At 44.8% G+C, this 18,295-nt stretch overlaps 1 protein-coding gene across 8 annotated transcripts in view; it reads right to left on the bottom strand.

Annotated features, from left to right (window-relative positions):
- Positions 1-18,295, bottom strand: part of zip (myosin heavy chain 10) — a 278,670-nt gene that overhangs the window by 34,239 nt on the left and 226,136 nt on the right. For all 8 annotated transcript variants that reach the window (XM_071663896.1, XM_071663889.1, XM_071663894.1 and 5 more), the window contains 4 exons: positions 3,963-4,055; positions 3,693-3,855; positions 1,618-1,761; positions 97-203 (listed from right to left, as the gene is read on the bottom strand). In XM_071663896.1, the coding sequence (XP_071519997.1) occupies positions 97-203; positions 1,618-1,761; positions 3,693-3,855; positions 3,963-4,055 (507 nt within the window). The remainder of the gene's footprint in view (positions 1-96; positions 204-1,617; positions 1,762-3,692; positions 3,856-3,962; positions 4,056-18,295) is intronic.

Here is an 18,295-nt window from a genome sequence, read left to right as displayed (position 1 = left end):
TTAAATCTTAAAGTAAAAAATAACACGTTTCTTTTATCAAGAACACTGAAAAATTAAGACATTTATCTTTCATTGCAAGAACATAGGTCTACCTACCTGCTGAGCAACAGTGTTATCTGGGAGGGTCGCCTGGTCAGAGTTGCGTTCCTGCTTGAACTGCATGTTGCCAAACATAAGCACAGCTGAGACTGTTCTGAAGATGGCTGCAAGGTGTTCATAACACTTGAGAATCAGTAAGAAATTGGGCATATGGGTCACCCTGATCAAAACATTAAACCAGATATTCTGTCAAAACAATAAATAATGAACTGCAATGATGTCAGAGGTAAAAATAAACAATGTCAAAGTTATCTCTGAATTTATTTAGCAAAGAAATCACTCCTAAACAATATATAATAATGTCTGGAAAGGCAGAATATCATGATAAAGTTTCCTCTGGCATGAATGATTATAAGAAGGCTACAGACTTAAGGAAATGTGTAACATATGTAGCTCACATCCAAAACAAAACACAATGATAATAAGATTTGTCCATGTTGGAGCATATACTCAGCATGTAGTCAGTTAAGGTTTAAAAGAATCTCTCAGTATAGTTCCCACCAATTGTCAACTTAGATGATCCGCTCCTGCCGTTACCAATTTGTTTATTGAAGATCTTAGTTTTATATGCAGATATGATGAAGCCAAGTCTTTCACAGGCTATGTATATGCAGTTAAGAATAGTTTGCATTTCATGATATGTTTTGGTATAGATCTAAACAAACCCTGCAAGAAATGTTGCAACACATTGTTAATAACAAGATATCAAAAATTTTAAGTTTGTATCCACTTTTTGCATCTAGTCAGTAAAACTTACCATATGAAACTATGTAATGTATGTACTGAAATACGAATTATAAAATCTAATGTATTATCAACCCACTGGGGTCTGACTAAGACCTTTGTGACCCTTGTAATCCTTTTGCGCTACCACTCAACAGGATGAGCATGGGGTGTACAGTAAATTTGCTGGGGACACCGGCACAAATCAATCAATCAAATCAATCTCAGTATAGTATATGGTTTGTGCACAGTGACACCCATCACAGATGTATGACTGGTAGGTGTAAGGCTGTTTCCCAGTTTATGAATGGTTTAAAACAGTGGATTTTAGGCCAGTGATTTGGGGTAAACTGTTAACTGTGAGCTACATGGTTTAGGGCATACTTTGTTAACGTGTTTTATGAGTTGGGGAATATCATATACAATGAATTTTTTAAAAGTAGCTTTACATAAAAGTGCATGGTGGTTGGGTTGAAGAGGTGCCTGGAATCGAACTCCCTTCATAGTGAGTGTTCTTAAACTGCAAGGTTTTCATGGAAATGTGGAATATTTGTTGCTTTAGAACAGCTTGTTGACTTTCTGAGAGTTCTATCTGTCTCTTTACTTTCCAGTTTCTGCATGCTCTATGAACCTAAAATCAATGCTACACATATCTAATTCATGAATGTCTTTTATCACTGGCTTAAATAAATGCAAAAATAATTCATACTAAACAACAATACTGTAATGCAATGTAACATTCAAATAAACCAACTACAGATTCACATACTAAGAATCATCTAATCATATACTTACATTGTATGTCTTCATTATTCATGCCCATAATTTGCATGGCTTTAACTGTGGCTTGAAATTCTGCCACCTCATCTATGCCTGGAACTGGGATCTTCCCTTGGGTTAGGAAATTGTAGTGCTTAGGATCTTCCAAGATGAAGTCCCCTGGTGAAGGTAAGAGATTCAAATGTTACCAATCAGTAACGGAGATGGACAACATGATTTCTCCCATTACAACTCTTAATTCAAAAAATCTTAAACTTCAGTTTTACACACTGCAAAGATGGCTAAACTACCATCTTGATATAACTTTTCCATATCATGTCTTTGGTACATGTAGTTATGTTCATTCTATGTTTTCACTTCTAAAAGAAAAAAAAAAAGTAAGTTTGAATGGAGAAAAACTGGAGGAAGTGAAGTATTTTAGATATCTGGGAGTGGATTTGGCAGCGGATGGAACCATGGAAGCAGAAGTAAATCATAGGGTGGGGGAGGGGGCGAAAGTTCTAGGAGTGTTGAAGAATGAGTGGAAGTCGAGAACATTATCTCAGAAAGCAAAAATGGGTGTTTGAAGGAATAGTGGTTCCAACAATATTTTATGGTTGCGAGGCATGGGCTATAGATAGAGTTGTGTGCAGGAGGGTGGATGTGCTGGAAATGAGATGTTTGAGGACAATATGTGTGGTGTGAGGTGGTTTGATCAAGTAAGTAATAATAGGGTAAGAGAGATGTGTGGTAATAAAAAGAGTGTGGTTGAGAGAGCAGAAGAGGGTGTTTTGAAATGGTTTGGTCACATGGAGAGAATGAGTGAGGAAATATTGACCAAGAGGATATATGTGTCAGAGGTGGAGGGAATGAGGAGAAGTGGGAGACCAAATTGGAGGTGGAAAGATGGAGTGAAAAAGATTTCGAGTGATCGGGGCCTGAACATGCAGGAGGGTGAATGGCGTGCAAGGAATAGAGTGAATTGGAACGATGTGGTATACCAGGGTTGACGTGCTGTCAATGGATTGAATCAGGGCACGTGAAGTGCCTGGGGTAAACCATGGAAAGTTCTGTGGGGCCTAGATGTGGAAAGGGAGCTGTGGTTTCGGGCATTATTGCATGACAGCTAGAGACTGAGTGTGAACAAATGGGGCTTTTGGTGTCTTTTCCTAGCGCTACCTCGCACACATGAGGGGGGAGGGGGATGTTATTCCATGTGTGGCGAGGTGGCGATGGGAATGAATAAAGGCAGAGTGTGAATTGTGTGCATGTGTATATATGTATGGGTCTGTGTGTGTATATATATGTGTACATTGAGGTGTATGGGTATGTATATTTGCGTGTGTGGACGTGTATGTATATACATGTGTATGGGGGTGGGTTAGGCCATTTCTTTTGTCTGTTTCCTTGCGCTATCTCGCAAATGGGAGACAGCGACAAAGCAAAATAAATAAATAGATAATATATATCATATATATATATTATATATCATACTTTGTCGCTGTCTCCCACATTAGCTAGGTAGCACAAGGAAACAGATGAAGAAAGGCCAAACCCATCCACATACACATGTATATACATAAACATAAACATCCACACACGCACTTATACATACCTAAAACATTTCAAAATATACATATATATATATATATATATATATATATATATATATTTTTTGCTTTGTCGCTGTCACCCGCGTTTGCGAGGTAGCGCAAGGAAACAGACGAAAGAAATGGCCCAACCCACCCCCATACACATGCCTTGATTCAATCCACTGACAGCACGTCAACCCCGGTATACCACATCGCTCCAATTCACTCTATTCTTTGCCCTCCTTTCACCCTCCTGCATGTTCAGGCCCCGATCACACAAAATCTTTTTCACTCCATCTTTCCACCTCCAATTTGGTCTCCCTCTCCTCCTCGTTCCCTCCACCTCCGACACATATATCCTCTTGGTCAATCTTTCCTCACTCATTCTCTCCATGTGCCCAAACCATTTCAAAACACCCTCTTCTGCTCTCTCAACCACGCTCTTTTTATTTCCACACATCTCTCTTACCCTTACACATATATATATATATATGTGTGTGTGTGTGTGTGCATACATACTTCTCTGCTGTTGGGTGGCTCCTGCTAGCAACTGGTAGAAAATGTGGAATGTTCGTTCATCATGTGTTTGACGGATGGCACGGGACTTTTCGAGTAGATATGTTTCAATATTGGCACCAGCAATATAACCTGAGTTGTCGAAATTGATGCGGATGAATTTGCCCTGGAAGTTTAAATGATGTCAGTTACTCAAAGAACTTAAATATCAAAAGCAGGTTTCTCAAATTCATGGTAAAATTTTATGGCACACAAAATTTCTTAAAAACTTACAAATCTTGAGGAGTTGTCATTTTTTACTGTCTTGGCATTACCAAAGGCTTCTAAGATGGGATTTGCTTGCAGAAGCTGTGCCTCTAGCTCTCCCTGCAAAGGAAAAGGTTGTTAGAGAAAATCTAATAGATCTAATTTAGGATATTCTTAACATTCATTATAAGAGCAGAAACTGCTTCAAAACTAAAAAGACAGCAGGAACTAGAATATTCACGGTTTTGAAAATAATAGCAATCAATTTGTGATTAATCACGAAGCAATTACCACAACCAATTAAGAAGCAACAACCTTAATTTCCACTTTACCTTCACATTGTCTTACCAACAACCTAGGCATACTGACTCCTGTGATGACTCAAGATTAATCTATCATTATAAACAAGGCAAAGCATGCTGTTTTGTCTCTCCCAAGAATTATAGTTAAAATATTTCAAATTTGAACAATCTTATATCAAAAACCTTAAAAACCATCCTATAAATCTGAAGCCAATCAGAATCGAAGATTAAAACAAACTTAAGAATAGGATCAGGAATCAACAAGAAGGTGCTGCCATTAAAAACCAGCACAAAATACAAAAGAGTATACTGTACCAGTAGTTTATTACTTCAAGTACTATCAAAATTGTAATGCCACAAAGTAACCAAAAACATAAATCTAAAAACAATGCACCAATAAAAAAGCAAAATACTTACACAGTCTAATGAAGTTGTTCATTATAATACCCAAAATACTTAGTTTTTGTGTTGTGTTAACTGCTGGTACAAATAAGAAACCATCCTTCTAGGTCTAACAAAATTCTAATGTCAAGTACTTCTTAAATAAGTGTGAATATATATGGCACAGTAATTATAACCAAGAAAACCATATTGGCATCCTGCCTCAATCAATATCCAAGAATACAATTGCAAGCACATTAGTGAGCCCTTGGTAGCAACTTCAACAGCCCTATTCAAGAAAAACTGTTGATATTAGTTGCCCTCCTCAGACTTACATGCCCACTGACACTACCTAGCCAGCCCAGGTCTGCAATGCTGCTGACAATTGGCCAGCCTAGGCCCACAGTGCCTATTGATACCAACTGGCTGTCCTAGGTGTAAACACCTATTGACACCAGCGAACCAACCAAGGTCACACATGCCAGCAGTCACCAAATGGCAAGCCCAGGTCTGCAACACCTAATCACAACAAAAAGCATGCCCAAGTCAGCAACACTTACTGGCAACAGTCTGTCAACCCAGGTCATGGCTGACACCAGCCAGTTGTGTCCCAGGCCACATCTGCTGAAAGTTGTTGGCCATATCGAATTCTTAAATCTGTCAGTATCAACCAAACTGGCAGGGTCTGTAACATGCACTAAACTCTCCAGGCTATCACAGGTCTGCAACACTTTATAACACCAGCTAACTAGCCCAGGAATGAAAATCTACTCACTAGCTCAGGTTTACAATATCTGCTAACATCAGCTGCTACCCAAGGTTTGTTACACCTGGTGACATCAGCTACCTCCCCTTGGACCATAATGCCTGCAGACACTAGATGACAAGCTAATGTCTATAACAACTGCTAACAAACTCAGGTCTAAGCACTGACTGACATCAACTGGTCCATTCAGGTCTACAATACCTGCTGATTAGCTGCCCATCTCAGGTGTAATTTACAACATCTGCTCATTCAGTCAGCCCATTCACACCTTAAAATTCTCATTAACCAGTACACTTAAAATTCCCATTAACCAGTCTAAGACATTTATAAACACCTATTCCTTCACTGGTTAAAGCAATGCAAATAGCCGAGACCAGCACCTTTTAACAGCAGGCTGGTTGGGCATGCACTCACCAGACCTGCACTGATGACAGCAAGCTAATTATGACAGGTCTATGCAAGATCTGCAACTGATGACAGCAAGTTGGTTGGCTGAGGTCTAAAAAAAAAAAATGCAACTGATGACAACAGGCTGCATGGGTCAGGTCTACATGAGACCTGCAACTAATGACCTCAGGTTGGTTGGGACAGGTCTACCCAAGAGCAGTAACTGACGACTGCAAGTTGGTTGGGCCAGGTCTACCCATGGCCTACAACTGGTGATAGCAAGTTGGTTCAACCAGGTCTACTGCAAGTTGGTTGGGCCAGGTCTACCCATGGCCTACAACTGGTGATAGCAAGTTGGTTCAACCAGGTCTACAGGAGACTGCACCTGATGGCAGCAGATTAACTGGGCCAAGTCTACTGAAGACCTGCACTCGATGGCAGCAGGTTGGTTGGTTCAGGTTTACACAATGCCTGCAACTGATATCAGCAAGTTGGTTGGACCAGGTCAAGTCATGGTAAAAAAAGACAAGGAAATACGGATCAGTCCATCTCCTGATATATGATACAGATTTCTTTAATCAATACTTGATATTCATGTAATACATAATGTCTCACTGTACAGCTATATTATGACTTCGTCCATTTGTTTCAAGGGGTCCCTAAAGCTCTCTCCATCACAAAGAATGCACTATAGGTCAGCTGATCACATTATTTTACAAGATCACATGCTACAATCCCTACCTTAACCACAGAAGGATGCAGTGCATCCCCTGAGGATGAAGGTATGACCCATGAGCATGATGTTACTACCCTGGATATGCTGGCTTGGCTTCTGACCTGACCCTTAAAAGTCAGGTCAAAGGCCAGGCTGTCTAATTGAAGTGTCATACCATAATGCTCAAGACTGATAACCTGTACTAAACAATTTTATGAATCTGCATAAAACTGATAACCAGAGGAATATTGTCCAAATAATAATATGAAAAATTGATACTATTCTACTTTGAGACAATTCTACAGAAGAGGCAAACAAAATACCAAATCTGGTTATGTTGCAATACATACTAATCAGTCTCACTCCATAGTAGGAACAGTTCACAATTAAGGACAGAAAAGGGCTTATTTACTGTGATCAAACCATAATACAATACACTAATAGCTATGGTACAAATACACATCCAGATCACCTTAGGCCATCCAATCATCAACATGGGGAGTCAGCTAATGTCAGCATGTCCCCAGAATCAAATAAGTGAACACAGCCAAAACACTAAAGCCATACTAAAATTACAAACTACATCCAAAATGCACACATCACATAAAACTCAACACAATCATCTCCGAGTGCAAATTAAAACAGCAATTAGCTGTTTTAGAAAATGGGATGGTTGGGGGTGATGGTGGCAGTGTGAGCGGGGGCTGATGATGGCAGTGGCATAGATGATGAAGGCAGTGTGTGTGTGTGTGTGTGTGTGTGTGTGTGTGTGTGTGTGTGCGTGCGTGTGCGGGGGGGGGGGTGCTAATGACAGCTTGAGTGTGGAGGGGTTGATGAAGTCACTGTGAGTGTGAAGTTGATGACAGCAGATGAGTATGGAGGGTTGATGATGGCAGTGTGAGTGTAGGAGGCCGATGTACGCAGTGTGAATAAGACTGTTGGTGGTTCATGTAGCAGTGTGTGCAAGGAGGCTGATGATAGCAGTGGGAGTGTGGAACACTGATGATGGCAGTGCGAGTGAGGGGGGAACTGATGATAGCAGTAGGAGTGTGGGGGGGAACTGATGATAACAGTATGAGTGAGTGAGTGTGTGTGTGTGGGGGGGGGGGACTGATGATGGCAGTATGCGTGTGGGAGGCTGATAGTCGTACTGAGTATGGGGTTCAATGATGGCAATGCGGATGTGGAGGGATGATGATGCTAGTGTAAGCATGGAGGTTGATGATGACAGTCAGTGAAGGGTTGATGATGTGAGTGAGAGGGATGACAGCGTCAATGAGGGTGGTGGCTAATGATGTGTGTGTGTGTGGGGGGGGGGGGGGATTAATGATGGCAGCGTGTGTGGGGGGAAAATGTCGGTAGTATGAGTATGGGGGTTAATGATGGGAATGGTGGGGAAGGGGTTGATGATGGCAATGAGTGTGTGGGAGGAAAACAGTGGCAATATGAGTGCAGGAGAAAGGACGAGTCCGAGTGTTGATGGTGTGAGTGTGAGGGGTTAACTGATGCAGAGGTTGATGGTGGCAGTGTGAGTGTGGGAGCTGAAAGTGTCAGTGAGTGTGGGAGCAGATGGTGGCATTGTTGAGTGTGAGGTTGATGCTTGCAGAGCGAGTTTGTGGGATGATGATAGAAGTGTGCGCAAAGGGGTTGATGGTGGCAGAGTGGCGGCGATGAAAGTGTAGGGGTTGATAGTGACACTGTAGAGGCTGATGGCAGAGTGAATGCGGGGGTTGATGGTGGTGGGAGTGTGAATGCAGGGGTTGATGGTGGGAGTGTGAGTGTGGGGGACGATGGTGGGAGTGCTAGTGCTGGGTTTGGTGGTGACAACAAGAATGCGGGGTGTTGAGGATGGCAGTGCGAGTGGGGAGTCGATGGTTTCAGTGTGAGGATGGCAGTTGGTGTGGCAATGCGAGGGTGGGGGTTGATGGTGGCAGGGTGAGGGCTGGGGGTTGATGGTGGCAGTGTGAGGGAGGGGTTGATGGTGGCAGTGTGAGGGCGGGGGGTTGATGGTGGCAGTGTGAGGGTGGGAGGCTGATGGCGGCAGTGTGAGGGTGGGGGGTTGATGGTGGCAGTGTGAGGGTGGGGGTTGATGGTGGCAGTGTGAGGGTGGGGAGGCTGATGGCGGCAGTGTGAGGGTGGGGGGTTGATGGTGGCAGTGTGAGGGCTGGGGGTTGATGGTGGCAGTGTGAGGGAGGGGTTGATGGTGGCAGTGTGAGGACGGGGGGTTGATGGTGGTGGGAGTACAGGTGACGATGTTGCATACTGTGCATGGTGGATGTCGATGGTGATGATGGTGTGGAAAGCACATGTTAGTGGTGGTGATGGTGTTGGATATGGGAACGATGGAGGCGAATGTTGGAGGTCGTGGTAATGGTGGTAGTGGTGGCGGCTGCGAAGGGTTCAGGGTTGGGGTGGTGGCAGTGTTGATGGTGGGAGTGGTAGTAATGGTAGTGGAGACTGTGGCGGTGCAAGTGGTGAGGTGTGGTGGGGGTGAGACGTTGTGGTGATCGGCTACTGGCAGGGGCGAGCACCTCCTCCCGGGACCATGCAGCAGTAGTGATCATGACACGGCCACGACACGCTCATCACTACACGTGCGTCCATGAAGGTAAGCAGATGACGTTAGTGGCCACACACACATTGGAGGGTCGTGTACCTCGGGGGTAGAGGAGGGACGTCATCCGCCCGTACGCCCGCGCCTCACTACAACACAGACGGCGGCGTGGGGGAGGAAGCCTAGGGTTGTACAGGGAACAAATACAACACCAACCAAGACACGAGGGATGGTGGTGGGCAGCAAGCTGGGTTGGTGGGTGGGTTGGGTAGGGTTAGTAAGCACACCGTTCCTTACCGCAATGTTCTGCAGCACCACACACCACCACCAGCAGTAGCAGCAGCAGCACCAACAGCAGCAGCAGGAGGCAACAGCACCAACAGTAGAGATGAGAGAAAATGTTGTTCAGATCATTGGAAGTTTTTTTTTTTTACCTTCATCAACCTTGGCTTTGTTAGTAGAGAGCATCTCAACTCCTTGAAGACTGCAGCTTAACATGCAGCTCGAATTTATTATAACCCAGAAAATGGGAAATGATTGAAATCTTTATAGATATTTAGTATTAATCAAAAAAAAGTAAGTTTTACCAGTTTTGCTATATTAATAACATTAGCGATCTATGGTTTTATCTATGTACAGTTGTGGTTTAGTTCGATGATACCTTGTGTGTCTATATACAGGTGTTACATGTACTATACAGGGCAAGAGGAAGGCAATCACTGGTGGGTGCAGCTGTCAGGACCATAGGCAGGCAGGTACTACACTAGAACAGCCCGAGTGATCAAGCCAGCCAGTATCCAGATATATGCTACAGCAGCGATGCACGACTCCCTCAGCACGACGGTGCAACCAGGGGGCACGACGGTACGACCCTGGGGGCACGACGGTACGACCACCCTCTGGGTCTGGGCTATGACCTGACCCTGAGGGGTGTTGACAACCCATCATGGCCCAGTTGTAACACCCATGGATGACACCGTCGTGCTCACGGGGGTCGTGGCTTCACGTTCAAGGGGGTCGAGATCATCGTTGCCACCTGGACTAACACTAACAAGGGTACACATCAGAAAATAAGGTCCGTGACGTCATTCACTGCAGTGCACGAAGATTTTAACAAAGCACCAACGTGATTTCTACTCGGGTGTGAACCATACATGAAGACAGTCCATCAGATGCCATGAGACACTATCCACATGAACACAGGGTATAATAATAATAATAATAATAATAATAATAATAATAATAATAATACAACACGCGTTATACAAACGCGTGTTGTGGGAGAGAACTACGTACATTCGTCTACGGATCCGGATATATCTTATACTTGGGAACTATAAATTTACGCGTTTGTAAATAGCTTTTATCGTATCTATCGAGACACATAATTAAATCACTGTCGTTCGACTGTTGTAAACTTCACTTGCCATGTAATGTGGCGACTCATTCATCGTGTTACCCAGACTATGTTAACACTTCTCGCTATGTAACCTGTAATGCATTTCCGACACCGAGGCACACCAGACGCTGGACCTGTTGTGCACTCTGTATACTCTTTTGCGTCATGCCCACACGATGACGGGAGGTATGCACAACACATTAGCGGCAAAAATGAAGACTCGATGCCACGGCAGAAGGCAAAAGCAGCGAAGTATTACCATCAAGGATTGGTAACGATTCACAGTAAAGCCATACGTGCATCTTGGTGGTGTTGGGGATCGTAACCCGGGCTAGGTGGGCCCAGGCTGCTGGGCTGCGGTCTGTAACCTTTCAATATTTTACAGTAAGATCGGCTAACCCACGGTGCACTCCTGCCTAGCCAGCCTGTGGTGGCGCTAGAGAAAAAACGCTCCAGGGACTCTGCCTCAGTAATCAAATAACAAAAATAATCCACGGTTTATTGACGGGAGCCCCAGTAATCTTATAATAATAATAATCCACGGTTTATTGAGCAAGATTGCTATAACATGGTATACTGGAGAACATGATGTCTTGGGTTACAATATAACTACCTCTAACACAAATGATTTCCAGTATGAGTAATTAAAAATACTCATATTAAAAACATCAAAGGCAAATATTGCAGAAATAATCATCTTGCCCCTCGTGAAGCTTACAACGTGAGGCTTTACATGTTCGGGGGCAGCCATGTCTACTTGGTCTAGTGTGTTTGCCATAAGGATGGCAAATAGTTCTGTTTGGAGTGTGGATGGCCAGTTGCTGACACCCCGACTCCAAGGTTACAGTAACAACCGTGAGAACGTGTTACAAAACTAGCCCCTCCGGCAGCACCAGCAGTTTGTTATAAAGGAACCAACTGTATATACAGTGTGTGGGTGGGGTGATTATAGACCGTGGTCATGGCTTCAAATTTGGTGATGAACGTCATAATTCACTCAACACTAACTCGGGCAGTGACTTGAGTAGAGGTAGGGAGAGGAATGCGGAATAGATCCATGACAATGTGTCATGGGGCAGGATAGTAACTGTCGTCTCTCATGGCAAGGTTCTAAGCCTATTACCAGCGTTTGCCTGAGCATTCGGATCCTAGTAAGACTGATTACAGTTAATCTGGCTCCGATACTAGAACGACTACGCTCATTCCTCATGTTAAGAGCGAGTGATCTTTGTTTCTGGGCAGCCAAGAATGATTCCCATAGGTTTATTTTGTATTTTCTTAAGCCTTCCACCAAACCCTTTCAAGCGTTAGAGCACGCTGAGAAACAGCTTAATCATAGAACTGATGTAATTGATGTACATCATTTCAACTTTTCAAACGTTGGCCCCAAACTGAATACCAAAGATACCAAGTACCGTTTATGTAATCAACCTGGGACCCGTTGTTTAACAATCTCTCAGATGACCCCTTCCTCTTTTAGGGGCACGTCTATCGAGGATTTTGGTTTTGTCAGTATATACGACAAGACCCAACCTTTCACAGGTGTGTGAAACATGGGCGAGTATGGCGAGTGTATTGTTATACCCAGAGATATTAATCATGATATCGTCGACATAACAGAGTATATGACGCTCGGTATTCGTGGGCATGGGCTGAAGAAGGGCATTATTTAGAACACTGAATAAGGTGGGGCCAAGTAAACCGCTCTGCGGAGTATAACTCTTCGATCTCACTTCTGTGCCCCTGAAACAGAGCGGATAACTCTGTTATAAACAGATAACCAGAGATCCAACGCAGAGGCCAGTCCCCTACATGCATTCTAGCAAGTTCATACATGATTATGTGTCGACTGCCTACGTTAAAAGCAGTTTTAAGGTCAAAGGCGGCAGTGCAATTGTGCTCTGAATGGAGTTAAAAAGGTGGAAATGCAGTAATGTACACACTTTTACTGCATAAATCACAGGAGACATGCTCTCTAGTTCCGTGTAGAAAACGAGAGTACCATCCTTTCAAAAGTCTTACATACACAGCTTGTCAAGGACATTGGTCTGAAGGCATATGTGTTGGTCGGGTCTGGGTACTGGAATGATAAGGGTATTCGTGCAGGAGATAGGCACAGCACTTGTCACATAGCTCAGGTTGTACGGTGCATCAAGAGGATTGTCGGGTCACGTTGTGTATGAGCCTACGATCTTACAAGTGATGTCATACTCTCATGGGAAAGTAGCTTTGCTTACTTGTCAGAGGTGCGTTGTTTATATTTGGTGAATATGATACTGCAGTCATCATGCAACTTGTTCATCATGAAATTCAGTTTAACCTGCATCTCAGACGGTAGACTGGCAAAACTAAGGCACTGGCTCTTTGTAAAGGGTTTGGATGGGAGGCTTGACTTGTGTTTCTACCCTTAATTTTGTTAATCTCTCTCCACGTTCTACTGACAAGCGTGCGCATGTTCAGTCCATTATCAAATGCTTCCTAGTTAGACTGTCTAAGTTCAGTAATTCGCGGGCGGGCAGTTGCTAAGGCAGACTGGAGTAGTTTCAGCATCTCTGTTGTTTGTGATCGCCTGGAAGCTGTTATTCTCCAGGTCAAGACTTGCATTTCTCAAGTAGTGGATCATTTCAGTAGGTGTGATGTCTGTGTGGGTTACGCTGCCATGGGGTCTCCTACTCCGCCTAGGTGGCTCTGAGTACTACACTACTGGACAGTTTCCATCAGGTCGTTATATAAAACTCCACAACGACAGGCTGGTTCAACTCATACCAGCCGGATGTACAAGAAGTGAAGTTCTGACGTTGATCATCAGAGATTCTGAACTGTTTTCGTTTGGGAACTTGTGCTTCAGTTTTCTTGACGTACATGAGACATCATGAGTTGCATGGTTCAAGATCATCATTAAAGAAGGCTATGTTGGTGGTGCCGAGCCAGCTGGTATTCTACATTCCTGTAGCCACATCACGTCTGTGGCCTCTGTGGTCACTTTATGGTGAAGGACAGGTAAATCTCTTCCTGAGGGAGGAGGTGTTCCCACTCAGGGTCACTGTTAGTACTGTCAGCCATGTTTTTTACCCGATATTATCGTCGTTGGCAAAATCATTCATTCGCTCGGCCTTAAGATTACGGGGGACACGTACGCTTGTATTGAGGTACATACTCCTTGCTGGGGAGTGAGGGGCGGGTTGGGTGGCACGCGTGGTAATGGGACCTGGAAGGGAGGACCGAGGGACACTTTTCTCCACACAGTCACTTACACTCCAGCGTACGGCATCCAGTGCCTCACATGGTGTGGTGGTGGCTCCCCTGAGATTGTGTGGATCCCATACGACAATCCTCAAGTTGGTGCAGCGCCTCTACGACTTCTAGAACCTGCAGCATCTGTTTGAGGACATCAAGCAGATCCACTTGGAGGTGTGCCACACACTCTTGAATTTGTAGCACTGATAATTTTACCCATCCAGCAGTGGCTGATCCTACCTGACTGGGGTATGGTAAAAATGGAGGGTCGGGATACGAGGACAACTGAGGGAGGGCATGGCAAAGTGAGGAAGGACGCGGGTGTAGACACTACGGGTGTAGGGGATGCAAATGTCTACCTGGGGAGTACACCAGCAGATCTTGCCTATATGACGTCATCGCTGGCATCTCTATCTTATTTCGCGCCACCGCCCACAGGATGGGCACAGGTGCACAATATAGTTGTCGCTCTTGTGGCAAATATCAAGTCCACCGTTCACGGGTGTCAGTAACCAAAGTGGTGATGTATACCTGAATCATGTTGCCAATACTGCATAGCAACTATCTTGTCCGTGTACTTGAAGGAGATTCAGACATAAGGCAATACATAATTCCATCCTTATATATGTCTGGTGACGTCTTGTCCTGGGGTTAGGCCAGGTAATGTGTCAACCTAACAAATCATATACACCAAAGTGTGACTTGTTCCATACCTTATGACATACATCGCCTGGGTGGTTTCATCTCGCGCTGTCCCATCTTCATATTTAATAAACCACAAAGCTCATGAAAGTTCTCTTTGTAGGTCGTAGATATACATTCCTCATTCCTACCTAATGTCGCTATATTACCCCTCATTTCTACCCAGTGTCGCCATGCTACCCCTCATTTCTACCCAGTGTCGCCATGCTACCCCTCATTTCTACCCAGTGTTGCAATGCTACCCCTCATTTCTACCCAGTGTTGCAATGCTACCCCTCATTTCTACCCAGTGTTGCAATGCTACCCCTCATTTCTACCCAGTGTTGCAATGTTACCCCCTCATTTCTACCCAGTGTCGCCATGCTACCCCCTCATTCCTACCCAGTGTCGTGCCAACCATAAGGAGCGTCAGGCCTGGACCCCCACTACCCACTGTTGGATCCCTACCATATAAAAAATCAAATTTCCCGCTCGTTAGTATGCACGACGCGCGCACCCTGACGACGGGGCATCCAGCGCAGTCCTCGCCGTTCAATTCCATACGGCGCAGCCAGCGAGCGAGAGCAAATGTCGTGTCTGTCATTAGCGGAACACGAGTCGACACTACCCCGCGGCGCTCCACCAATTATCCACTCCCTCCCTTCCCCTAACACCTGGACAAGGTAGAACGTTTAATGCCGCCACATTTACCCATCTACTCCAGCAGTCATTCGACTACCCTTTACCACACTCCTGAAAAAAAAGTTTGCAACTGCAACATCCAGTCTCTCAACCCCAAACAAACCACAAAAGTTTACTTAAGGAAGGTAGTGCGAGTGACAAGTCACACGCACGTGCAGAATTCTAAGTGTTGATAATAGAGGATTCCTGTTCAGGGGGAGGTGTGTGGCTGCATGGCGGGTGATTTGGATCTGGCCAGGAGCTGCCTGGCGTGTCCCTATCCCCAGCTGGTTTTAATGCGCTTGCCGTCCCCATCCCCAGCTGGGACTGGCGCTACTATTGTCTTACCGGTCTCCAGCTGTTTAGGATCATCTCGAAACTCTGGCTGGTGTTAGTAATGTTCCAGAACCCAGCTGTGTATGGGCTCTCCTGCAGCTGGTTCTGGCCCAGTGCGCCACCATCCACCACATACACCTCCCTCCACGGTTGCCACAAGGCGTCCAGCTGCCCTCGCACCCTTTCATCCCACCTCTACACGACCTATCAACACCTGCACAACTACTCCCACTACAGATACATGGTGAAGGGCTGGAGTCTGCTAACGGTGTGCATTATGACTGCTGCATCCCAAGTCGTCCACCTCCCCACAGTGGGACCAACAGTAATGGTGGACAACTTCCTGTACCTTTCCACGTCTACTGCACGGTGAAGGTCAGATCATACCTCCCTGGCCATCCGACATCCTGCAACGGCATCCATCTCGGTCCATTAGCGATGTAAGACTTTCTCCGCGCGCGTCATTATGCATACTGTCACCCCTCGAGATGGAACGACCCGTCAACTAAACCCTCACTCAACCCGTGACCTGAGCCTCAGACAATAAGGCCCCCTCTGTCGTCAGGAAGGCGGGCCACTGACGGTTATGGGAGGGTAGGTCGTCAGGTTATCATCCCGTACAGATATCACCTTCCACAACATACGTGGCACCAAACCATCGTGGCGCCACAAGGCCAGTCACCAATGTCACCCAGCCCACTGTGACTAGCAGCCGCCGTCCGTGTCGTGATGAGACGGTGGTAACGACAGGTAACCACCACTCATTCCCTGGTACGATGTATAACATCTTTAACCTAATATAATCTCTAGGGTTCGAACCCTGAGCACGACGGTATGACCCCTGAGCCACAGTGCTAACCCTGGGTATGATGACTGATTTGCTTCTGTGTCCCCGGCAAGTTTATTGTGCCGCCCATGATCATCCTGTGAGCGGTAGCGCAAAAGGATGACAGGTCACAAAGGGTCTTACTCAGATCCTAGTGGGTTGATATTACAAAAGATGTTACAATTCGTATTTCAGTACATACGTTACATAGTTTTATATGGTGAGGTTTAACGATTATATGCAAAAAGTGGACACAAACAAACTTTCTGGTATCTTGTTATTAACAATAATGTGTAGTGACGTTTCTTACAGGGTTTGTTTACATCTATCCTTAAAACTCTGTTTTTCCACATTGTAAGTGTTCTAGTTGGTGTCCAAATCTTGGACCATCATCTTTATACAATTTACATGATGAACATCTCCAGATAGACCAAAGCGTCAACAGTACCTACAGGTTAGCGTTCGTCTCGCAATTACATGATGCCACCTGATCTTACTACTTTCTCCATACAAGTTTTACTTTCCACATCTGACTGTGATGGAAAATGTTTCTACTTGTACTTATCTGAACTCGTGTCCGTGCACCATAGAACTAGTTTCCGTTCATCACATAAGTCAGTTACTTCCTTTCTAATTACAGTTTCAAGGCTTCTATAAAAGAGGGAGTCCTTGACAGTTTGATTTGAATCCCTTGAGAAATAATGTCCGAGTGTCTGTGTCTGGCTTCATAGACCAACATGTTACATTCTGATCTCAGGGTTTAACGTTAAGGGCAAGTAGTGAAGATAAAGAATCAGATAATCACACTGTCTGTAGCAGTGATTTCTACCTGCTCAAGAGCGGTATGTATGGAGGACAATTCAGTTTGCAGGGAAGATGTCCAGTTGTTTATTCTAACATTTTCTCTGATCTATCAAAATTGGGCTGGATCACAATGGCAACACTGCCAGCCCTCCCTGTGGCAGAGTTGAGGTAGCCGTCAATATATAAATATATTTGCACTACGCCACCTTATATTCAGTCAGGAGTTTCTGTACATGTTCAAGAGCACTGGTTTTGGCTGTGTTGAAGATGAATATTGTAAGTAATTAGTTTTAAGTGGATAAGTGGGTGTAATGACGTCAAAGGGAGTTATCTGCCAGGGAGGCAGGAAATGCTGCCGTTTCCTAATTCTGTATAAATTATGTCGACCAAACATTGTTGTGTGGTTGGCTGTTATTTGGATCCAGTTAAGATTCACTTGTGCCATGGCATTATTGGCTGTACAATTCTTTAGAGACAACGCTATCTGGATCACCACGCACAAGTTTCAGCCCTTAGTATCATAAGATTGGTTTCAAGTATTGTGTTTTCATTGCTGGGAATACCAAGTTCTATCCGCATGAGTAATGTAATGGACCTCGGGCAACCAAGCATGATTCTCAAAGGCTTCATTTTGCATTTTATCAAGTCAATCAATACCTTAACTGTTGTGTACAACCAACGCTGGTGCGTCATGTTGTATGACAGACCTACTATAAACCAAGTAAATCTTAATTCACACCAGCTGTGGTTCAGAGGTCTGATACACCACGATATTTATTGTACGAGACATAGACATTTTTTTTTTATCAACTTTCAATTTGAATGGTCCGCTGGCACCAACATTAATCCATCAAGAGGATATAACACGCCACATTAACAGCAGGAGTTCACCAGACGTATTCCTTCAACCGCTACCACGGTGTCCTATCCTGCTATCCTCTACCATCATTACCTTTCCTGCCATCCTTTCTCTACCGCAATGTTCTACCCTCCTATCCTCTACCACCTGTCCTGCCCTGCCAACACCTTGTGCGCGCCTCACCATCTGTGCCATCAGCTGGAGCCTTCCACCCAGCTGGCAGCCGTCCACCAGAGGTGGTTTCACTTCACATGGGAGTGATCTCTAGCTGTGGCCCGAGTAGCGGTTCCCCCTCCTGACCTACCCAGACAATCTCCTCGCCACACCCTCCCACCAGCTGCCCGTCCGTCCCTACCCATACAGAGAACAAGGTCCCCTGTGGAAACGTCATACATGGAGTACAAGCGTTACTGTACGTTTAAGATCGTACCT

This window comes from Panulirus ornatus, chromosome 8 (assembly GCF_036320965.1).
Source record: "Panulirus ornatus isolate Po-2019 chromosome 8, ASM3632096v1, whole genome shotgun sequence".
In the NCBI taxonomy this organism is placed as follows: Eukaryota; Metazoa; Arthropoda; class Malacostraca; order Decapoda; family Palinuridae; genus Panulirus; species Panulirus ornatus.
Note: the sequence above shows the minus strand (reverse complement) of the source record. Positions and strands in the feature narration are given on the sequence as shown.